This window comes from Brassica oleracea, chromosome C3 (genome assembly GCF_000695525.1).
Source record: "Brassica oleracea var. oleracea cultivar TO1000 chromosome C3, BOL, whole genome shotgun sequence".
In the NCBI taxonomy this organism is placed as follows: domain Eukaryota; kingdom Viridiplantae; phylum Streptophyta; class Magnoliopsida; order Brassicales; family Brassicaceae; genus Brassica; species Brassica oleracea.
The window spans coordinates 3,349,217-3,359,550 of NC_027750.1; the positions used below are offsets into that span (position 1 = coordinate 3,349,217).

Here is a 10,334-nt window from a genome sequence, read left to right on the forward strand (position 1 = left end):
AATTGTCATATATACTTTACCCACATTAGGCAATTCCGTAATCTTTATTTAAGGAAATAATAATTGACATTAATAATGAATTTATGGTTAGTTTAATAAAAAGTTTATTATATAATTAGATGGACCAACCTATTTCTCTAGTAATTCTAAGAATCATCCTAGTGATGACATGTGGTTACAAAAAGAAGTTGTAATGTTTCACAAAAATAATATATAGGGGATTAGTCTAAAATGTAGTTCAGTTCAGTGAACCGAAAAAAAATGGAAATCGAATATTTGGTTAGCTACAATCTTGTTTTCGTCAAGATTATGATGCACCTCGCAAATGATAAGTAATTAAAATATAGTTATTCTGTTGACTAAGGCCGTATAAAGTCACATAGCAGTATTGTAATACATAATACAAACAGTAGAATATAGTTTTCTATAGTAGTTTGATGCAAAATGAATGTTCACATACCATTATGAGGTATACGGGATTAAGTATTTAATAAAGGAAATAAGAATAATAAAATTTAGATACATATGATCGGTTTTCTCTTTTAAAATCATTTGGGTTGGTAGTTCACGATTAAATAGTAGATTATGACATATAGCCTGATAACCTTCAGTATTGTTTTACAACATATTAGATAGATTTCTATTTATTTGATATATGCATATATATACCTTGGAGTACTTCGAGAATATTCCTTCGTGCATGAACCCGAAACCCCTCCAGTTTTAGTATTTTTAATGCAATTGTGGATTTATTTCAGTACGACTGAACATACCAGTTCTATATAAACTATGAAATGAAAATATTACTTAAATTAATAGCTATTGCAAACTAGTTTATGGTGATACATTGATATTGTGCTTGAAGCTTTACCTTGATGACTAAAGTATTTGCACTACATTTTCAGTCACTAGTGTATACATCTTAAATAGTAAAATAATATGCGCCTGCGCGGGATATGATTATTAGTTTCGTTATTTTTAATAAAAAGACATTAAATCTGTTAAATCTGGATATTGGTTCGGTTTTAAATTTTTTTTTTTGGTTTTTAATGTTCTAAAATATAACTATTGTTTTAAATTAATATTCATTTTAGTTTATTCGGTTAAATTGTTTGATTTTTTTGTTTTTTCCGGTAAAAACCAAAAATTAATATTATTTATTTATTTTCATGTTATGAATTTTAAATAGTCATCATGTTGAACCAATAATTTCATATTATAGTTTCTGAACGGATAATAGTTTCAGAAAAAGAAAAGAAAATTATTAAGACAAATTATTTCACTACAATTTGGTTGGTAGTGAAAGAAGCATTAAGAAAAAAATATTTCAACTTTAAAAAAAATATATACTTCAGTTGTGGTAAATACTTAGTTACACGGTGCTCACATCAAGGTGCACATGTATGTGTATGTAAAAAGTATATATAAATAGTTGACATTTTTGTTTAAAATAATACATGAAATATAAAATAAAAATTAGTTTAAAATAAAAAAAGCCTTGACATTAGTCATTTTTTCATATAAAGAAAATAAAATTATATCCGTAAATAGGGGTGGGCACAGATCGAATATCTGGGTATTTGGAAGCATTTATGTCGATTCGATCTTTAGCCACCTAGATATTCGGTGATTCGGATATCCGAAATGTTTTAGAGTTTTAAAGAATATCTGATTTTATTCGTAAATAAAATTTTAAAAATAATTGATTTTTTTAATAATATTTTATTACAAAAATAAAACATTATTTAACTTTTTAATTCTAGTACCTAATATAATTAATTTAATTCATAAAAATATTGTAAAACTGATATAAAGTATAATATATATAACGTATATATATAATTCTTTACATATATGTATATATATGCATATAACAGATCAGATTAGATATATGTTCCTAAAAATATTGGTATTTGTGATTTGGTTTTTTTTTGGATATGTATTTTAGTATTTGATTTGTTTCGTAGAGTTACAGATATCTAGATTTTTTTAGTTCAAATCAAAACGGATAACGAACCGAATCAAAATTTATGAATATTTTGCTCAACTTTATCCGTAAACAATAAAAATAATATATATGTATAGTTTGGCTTTTGATTCGTCATCTATTTTTATTCGAACCGAAAAATCCAGAGTTTTATTAGAACAATCTATGTGAGTTTTATATTAAAAAAACGCAAAGTAACACATTTATGAATATAGTGTGAACGCGTAAACATATTTATTATCAAATCATTGTGAAGTTAGAACATCTCTATTATAGTATGAATGTATTTATTACGATGATTCTTTTTTAATATACAAGGGATCTGTTTTTTTTTTAAAGTTTCGGGTATAGTATAATTTTGACCCAAACTATATTTTATTAAAAACATTTGTTCCAATCAGTGTAGCTTAATTAATAACATCTAATATTGCAAACATGTAATATTAGATGATGACATAAAACAATAATCTTAAACTGTTTTCTTTTAATCATGAATTGTGGATTTATTTCAGTACGACTGAACAGAACATACCAGTTCTACTTTTCTTAACTGAGAGCGTTAAACTTATAGTAACTAGTAAATTGATCTTAGCAATGACATTCTATATTAAGCAAGTTGCCTAATCATGAATTGCAAACTTAACAAATGATGACGTAAAAAGTGGAGTCATCAAATGTTCACAACAACTATTCAAAATGTTTACAGAAAATAGTTGAAAAATAAAAGATGCCTTGATGACAGAATAAGCACAACGTCCTGGAGGAGGGGACCGATAGATCAAAACAAATCTTAAACTGTTTTCTTTTAATCAAACTTTTAACAAAACAATAATCAGTTAATTCATAGTAACCAATTAAAGTAAACAAACCATTTATATATCATCAACTCAACAATAAGAATTTTTTATTACAATAAAGCAAACAAATTAATAACTTGCAATCGCTATATACTACTACAACATATTGATGCAAGAATTTATTTATAAAGTTAAAAAAAAATTACTTATACGCATTCAGTTTAATATTGCTTTACCGCAGCCTTTGATAACTAATTGATTATAAGCTAAATTTGTCGACTAGTTCATAATACTTTAAAACAACCTCACACACTTCTCACTAAATCTTTGTTTATGCGTCTCCGTAATCATTGTTTACTGCTTCACTTATTAGTGTTTTGCATTAATTTTGGATTTATTTGTCTTTTAGTCTGTAAGTGACCTGTCAAAAGAGAGAATCTTTCCCTACCCAACTCACCTCTTATTATTTATAGGTATTGCCCATGACCTGATTCAAAGCTCTCTTCTTTATATTTTCTGGCTAACACATCAACCTCTCTCGCTTTGCTTTATATTAGCATTATAGCTATATGCATTACATTTGATAAATGTCATTATAGAGCTTGTTTTTTAGTAAAAGAAAAAATCGATGGGGAGGAGACCTTGCTGTGAGAAAATTGGATTGAAGAGAGGTCCATGGACTATAGAAGAAGATCATAGACTCATGAACTTCATTCTTAACAATGGCATCCACTGCTGGAGAATTGTCCCCAAACTCGCAGGTTGTCTGCTTATACCTACAGATATATGTATATATTTATGCTTATTTAAGCATCCATAATTAGGCCTATTTCTTATGTTATTTGTGTTTATTTAAATGTTTACGTGTGCATGAAGGTTTGTTGAGATGTGGTAAGAGCTGTAGACTGAGATGGATTAATTATCTGAGACCGGATCTCAAGAGAGGTGGGTTTACTGATGCTGAAGAAGAACGTATTATGGAACTTCACTCTCAACTTGGCAACCGGTATACGATCATTTCATTTTTATAATATATTACCGCTACTCTATATCATAAATTATGAGATAAAACTGAGCTTGACGCATATACTTCTGCATGGACTTATAAATATAAAAAACTTCTGCATGGTAAGTTGATTTTTTTGGGGTAAAATGGTAAGTTGATTTGGAGACGTAATATAAAGTGTTTGATATAATCACGTTATATGCTGAACCCTTTAATCACGCCTTCAACTTATTACATGTTTAATGAATGTTTTGGACGTTGCAGGTGGTCTAAAATTGCCTCTCATTTCCCTGGTCGAACGGATAACGAGATAAAAAACCATTGGAATACGAAGATCAAGAAGAAGATGAAACATCTTGGTTTAGATCCGGCTACACACGAACCAATGAATAATATTACCGACCAAACCGAATCTAACCAGATAACAAAACCAAACATGTGTTCTACCATCAAGGAAGGAGAAGAAACCAAAGAACAGACTCTCAAAGATGAAGTAGACATCGGATCTCTATTCGAAATGCAAGGCAACGAGATATCTATCTCGTCTTCTTCTTTATATAGTAATATTTCAAGAAGCGAATCTTCATCAAATTTTGCAGAAGATTCGATCTCTTTAGAGCAATGGGACTTGACCTATATGACGGATCCTTTGGTACCATGGGACTTCTTCACCAATCTTGATGATAATATTTTCCTTTAATGACAGAATGTGATATAACATTGTAATATATCTGAATATATCTATAAATATATAAATAATCTTAAGTAATTTGTAGCTTAGTTTCATGTATGTACGTAAGATGTGGATTATGCATGGCGGCCGCGCGATGATGTATATTTTCTCATACAAGATGTATGCATATATATATTTCTCAAAGTTCAAACTATATATGGAGACGTAGAAACCAGTACTGGTAGAAACTGTAAAATTCTTGGAATAAAACGGGTATAACATATACCGCAAATCAATTCTACATGTGCAACAAAATAAGTTTTGGATTAATTAATAGTATATGACATTATGCTGTCAAAGTGTTATTTATAGTTAGGTGAATTAGGTCAATGCGGCCTTTCATGAAATGAAATAGACATATACTATATCTGTAAAGAAAACATATGAAAATTGACCCGTTTCAAATTAACAATGAGTTCCAAAATAAATTGAACCTACCTCTACTTTTACAAAAAAAAAAAAAAAAAACTATACCAACTTCATTCGAAAGCATGTATTTGATTTGATTTTTCTTTTTGAATAAAAAACAAAAACAACTAAAGTAATCACTTCTTCCATAATTTTGAGAACTATTATAATTTTTCTTAAGAAGATTTGATTTGATCGGGCCGACATAAATTAAGTTGAAACATATTATTAAAATCCCGGTGACTGTAGTTGTTGGGATAAAAGACAGTGACGACAATGTTGCTTCCGTCAAGTGTTTGGAGTTTTGCAATCATTGTATTAATTCTTATAATTATATTACTAGTTGTCTTACAAGACCTTGAGTGCGATAAATATAACTTAATTCCATCTATAAACTAATAAATTTTTTTAATAACAATATACTGTTATATACTTATATTAAAATTACATTGTTATAAAGAACTATTTACTGCTTAACCGATAAAAGACATAACTCACTATGTAATGTAATCAAGGGCAGAAAGCAGTAGAACACTGTCAAATTTGAAAGACGGCCACGCCAAAGGTCTTTCCAAAAAAACTTGAAATCACAGTATCTTCAATTCCAAACACCACATTATTGACCACACCAAAGTGGAAAGTGAAGTTGGAAGCTAGGCAGACTAATAGAGGAGCCTTTCTTATTGCGAAGAGAGCAACTCTTGATCAGTTTGGTCAATCTTATGTTGCTGTGGATTCCCCTCTTTGGTTATTTGATTTTTTTTGCTAATGAGAAAGGCTAGTAGTCTTCTATCTATGTCTCCTTTGTATTTTTTGATTGGTTTCCTTCTGGGTAGATATGATGGTCTTCGTGTTGACGATGCTTGTGGCTAGGCTTGGGCGTTTTTACCTCAAGCCGAAATACCTACCTAAATCTGAATCGAAAAAACCGAAATCGGATCCAAAGTATTATATAAAAATATCCGAACGAGACTTATGAGCTTAGTACTTTGGGGTTTGAGTATAACCCGAACCGAATCGAAATCCGAATTAGGATCCGAAGATATATGAAATTAGTTAAATATGTGAATGTTTTTATATATGTTAAGGTAATTTAAATGTTTTATAGTATTCTAAGATTTTGGTAGTTTGTTTTATTTGTTATTTTGAATAATTTTTATTAGTTTAGATAATTTAATTAATTTTTAATTGGATTTGTGAATAATTTATATATTTTGAATTTTTTGGGTCAATTTTTCAGATTTAAAGAAATATATTTTAGATGATTTCAGACATTGATTACAATCCGATCCGAATCGAACTCGGAAAGAACCGAACTCGACCCAATAATTAGTAAAATCTGAATGAGACTTATGAGCATAATACTAAAAACCCAAAAATCCAAATCAGCAGAACCGGAACCGATGGCCCCTTAACTCCCATGCCTACTTGTGGCTCTATGAACACCTTTTGTACTTGTAAATTTTCTTGTGCTAATATATTTATTCTGAGGGAAACAAAAAAATACAGAACTCACTAACGTATAGTACTAATCAAGAGCCGATTTTGACAAAATAATAATAATCAAGAACCGGTTGAAGCCTGGTTCAAATTCGGTTTACAGTTATCCAACTAAGACACTTAAAACTTAACGGTGTATTCAAGTACTGTGGCTCTTGCACAAATGTTCGTTACATCATCGAATATAAACTCTGTTGCATCATCTTGTCTCGTGTACATGTTCGTTACATCAATTTAACATGAAACCTGTTTCATCATCTTCTCTCGAAATCTAACGTAAACACTGCTTAACCTCTCTTCTCCTTCTCTGGTCTAGGGCCCAACAGATTAACATCAATAGTCGCTCCATAACTCTCAGCAGCTCTAACAACCGCATCATACGGCTTAGCAGACAACTTAAGCCCTTCGCTCTGAGCCTTCAAATGCAACTCATAAGCAAGCCTCGGCTTCCCATCATCAGCAAGAGCCTCAATCAACACCTCGTAAGTAATCTCATTAGCCTCAACTTTCTCTCCTCTCATACGCCCAAACCACTCGTAAGCCTCACCGCTCAGCCCGTTCCTCGCGCACGCGCTTATAACCGCGTTGTACGTCACAACGCTAGGCTCAACACCCTTGGAAACCATTTCTTTAAAAAGCGTATCCAAGAGATTGAACTTCCCCTGTCCCGTTAGCACAGAAGCCATGATGGTATAAGCGTGAAGATTAGGCTCGATCCCCACTTTAATCATATGGTTCCAAACCTTAAACGCTTCATCATACAACTTCCCTTTCTCAAGCGCGCTAAGGAGAGCACCGTACGAGATAACCGTTGGCTTCTCCCCGTTCTCAACCATCGCTTTAAAGATCTGTATCGCCGCCGCTGTCTCTGAGGCCTTAGAGCAGGCAACAAGAACTGCGTTCCAGTGCCTGCTCTGCGGTTTTATTCCTTTATCTTCCATTTTGTTAAGCAGCTTAACTCCCCACCTCCATATCCCTCTCTTGCTAGCTGCCCCCAGCAAGATGCTGAAGTGAGAGACAACCAGCTCGTAAGACAAGTTGTTAGGCTCAGGTCCTTCTTCCAAAAGATCCTCGTAAATCTCCAGCGCCGCCCACCATCTCTTGGCTTTCCCCATCAGCCAGATCAAGTGGTTGCAGACGGATAAGCTTATCTCATCGTCGGGGAACCTCTCTCTAACTCTTTTGTAGAGCTCCTTTCCAACCACGTGGTGATGCTCTCCCCGCGTGCACGCCCATATGAGCCTCTCGTGCTCTTCCTTACTCGGTTTAACACCCGCATTGTCCATTTCGTTCAGAAGTTTTAGCACTTTGGTGGTTAAGTTCTCGTCTCTCACCAGCCAGCGTCTCATCACTTGGTAGCAGATTCTACCGACGAAGTTCTCGAGCTTGATAAACTCAAACTCCCAATCGTGATCATTATCGTTCCCTATCTCCTTCCTAGAGTATCTCTCTCTGAGTTCGCTAAAGAACTCTAGAGCTCCCATTCCATCTTCCATTCTTCTGTACACCAGCAAAGCAGTTGAGTAAGTTACAGGTGAAGGCTCAAAGCCTTTCTCCTCGATTAAATCAAGAACCTCGAGGGCTTTGCGAAACTCTCCTTGTTCCATGTAAATAGCCATCAGAGTGTTGTAAGTGACGATGTTTGCTACAATGCCTTCTTCCTCCATGTCCCTCAGTATCTTCTCCGTTTCTCCAAACTCATTAGACTCTTTCACCGCGCCCAAGAGACTGTTGTATATGAAAAGGTTTGGACCGCTCTTCTTCCTCTTGAGCCATTCTACTACAGCCATTGCTGGCGTCAGTCTCTTGTCCTTGCCGAAACCTCTTATCATAGCGCAGTAGACTTGAAGTGGCAGCTCTCCTTTCTCCTTGAGAACAACATCTACATCATCAGCAGTCTTAGCAGCTCGTAAACTATACGCTAGCTCTCTTACGTTAACTCTTGAATTGGTTTTGTCCCTGGAGACTTCCTCTTCTCGTTGCTCCGTGGCCCATCCTACTCCAACGGATGTTCTCAACGAACCTCTCTTTGGCTCACACAGAAACAAGACTCTTGAGGTATTACTCGAATCCAAGATCAAGCTAGAGATACTACCAAAGTTACAATGTCTCTTTCTAATCTTACGGCTAACTAAGAAACAAGAACAATCCAACTCAAATTCCAATCTTGATCCAACCAAAAGACCAGACTTTAACGGCCAGATGCTTAAAGCTTGCATCTTTTTACAGCACGATTTCACCAGCTAGATCAACCAATGATAACCCATGAACTTAAACTCCTCAAGGTCGCACCTTTGCGATACAGTTCACACGTTTCATGCAACAATCAGCAAAACAAGATGACCCTTAACAGAGAAGAATCTTTGTGTGAGAAACAGATAGTGAGTATCAAACGCAACCAATCATTATACAATCGCTCGATATATATTCATGCCACTGCTTATCAATGAAGCATGATAAAGTCAGACGCAGCCACACCGGAGATGGTTTAGTGATGGTGTGGTGCGCTTGTGGCCATTCAATTTTCTGTGAGCGGGTAAGCTTCAACTGTTGCAAGAGAGAAACATGTAAACGGTGTCGTTTCACTCAATACAAGTCCATAATTTGGCCCAAAATCTTCTTTTGGGCCTTTAAGAATTATGAAAGTTTTTTCTATCTAATCTTTTTATTTTATCAACAAATGCTGGCAATTATGCATTGTTTTTTTTCCATTATAAATTATTTTCGAAAATTTAAATCAATAAAACTAAAATATATTCAAAATATTGATCTAATATTTGTGCATAAACATGTGTTAGTTTTGATCAGTTAATTTTGTCAATGTGATAACTAGAAGTGGTTTTCTTTTCTTGCAAGCAGAAATGGAATTAGAAGTTCCATATGATCTACTCGACACAATTCCATTGAAGACCATACTTAACGGTTGGGTACAAGGGATATATGTCCCTTAGTAAAAATCCAATAAACATGTCTGGCCCATGCAGATAGACATGTAAATAATACAAGTATAAACTTCCACAAACACATTATTGTGTGCATAGATAAATATCAAAACAATTTGTTTATATTTTTAATGTGTTATATATGGGCAACCATGTTGGTGGGGCGAGAAATATAATTGTGGATTCACCATATCTCAGATACCGTCTTCTAGCTACTGCAACATGTTGATGTGTCATATCACCTTGTCCATTAATAATCAAATAGTAGATGGTCTTGATTTCATACATGTGCCTGCATGTTTACGATTGAAGATCCATAATATGATTGGAGATTAGTGTTACGTAACATACAAGGAGACGAACACTAATCTGGTGGCTAAGACGACGTAAAAAAAATAGGCCAAGAACTCGATGGACAATGGAAAAACTATTAACACCGAATATAAAACTTGTTAAAGTTAATTAGAATAACTTTAATGCTGAAAATGATTTACAATTGTTGGGAATGCAATCGAAAGATTGATATTCCACTAATAACTTCTACATGATCAGATTTGGCAAATCTTATGTAACTATAAGCTGAGTTGTTTGACCTCTTACATATAAGAAATATCTTGTCGAAGATTTTATTTTAGATTCATCATATTTATATGACTTTTTCGGGTTCACCCCCTATTGGTGAACCTTTCACCAACCAATAGAAAGTTGTCATTTTAGATCTAGTATCTTTTAATTAAGGAAACAAAATAACTTGCCAAATTATATTATGCTTTTAAAATAAAAAATAAAAAATTAAATAAATAAAAATAACAATAGTTCTAAAAAAATATTATTTAAAAAAATATATTTATTTTTAAGATTTAGAGTTTAGTGTTTAAGATTTATAATTTAGAATTTATCCAAATGTTTAGTGTTTTTCCAAGGGTTTAGGGGTTTACCCAAGGATTTAGGGTTTACCCAA

The 10,334-nt window shown here is 33.1% G+C and overlaps 2 protein-coding genes across 2 annotated transcripts; one reads left to right on the plus strand and one right to left on the minus strand.

Moving 5' to 3' along the window:
- Positions 1-3,320: 3,320 nt before the first annotated feature.
- LOC106333794 (myb-related protein 315-like) lies at positions 3,321-4,579 on the plus strand. The gene is made up of 3 exons (XM_013772198.1): positions 3,321-3,545; positions 3,661-3,790; positions 4,055-4,579. Exons 1-3 carry the CDS (start codon positions 3,413-3,415, stop codon positions 4,488-4,490), a joined length of 699 nt encoding a protein of 232 aa, XP_013627652.1. The 5' UTR covers positions 3,321-3,412; the 3' UTR covers positions 4,491-4,579.
- Positions 4,580-6,614: 2,035 nt separating this feature from the next.
- Positions 6,615-8,954, minus strand: LOC106336022 (pentatricopeptide repeat-containing protein At3g46610). Its single transcript, XM_013774735.1, has one exon. The coding sequence runs from the start codon at positions 8,648-8,650 to the stop codon at positions 6,719-6,721; it is 1,932 nt and encodes a 643-aa protein (XP_013630189.1). The 5' UTR covers positions 8,651-8,954; the 3' UTR covers positions 6,615-6,718.
- Positions 8,955-10,334: the final 1,380 nt, after the last annotated feature.

Coding starts and splice junctions, on each gene's coding strand:
- LOC106336022 (XM_013774735.1), bottom strand. CDS start 8,650: ATGCAAGCTTTAAGCATCTGGCCGTTAAAGTCTGGTCTTTTGGTTGGA.
- LOC106333794 (XM_013772198.1), top strand. CDS start 3,413: ATGGGGAGGAGACCTTGCTGTGAGAAAATTGGATTGAAGAGAGGTCCA. Junction 3,546..3,660: donor AATTGTCCCCAAACTCGCAG/GTTGTCTGCTTA, acceptor GTGTGCATGAAG/GTTTGTTGAGATGTGGTAAG. Junction 3,791..4,054: donor CACTCTCAACTTGGCAACCG/GTATACGATCAT, acceptor TGGACGTTGCAG/GTGGTCTAAAATTGCCTCTC.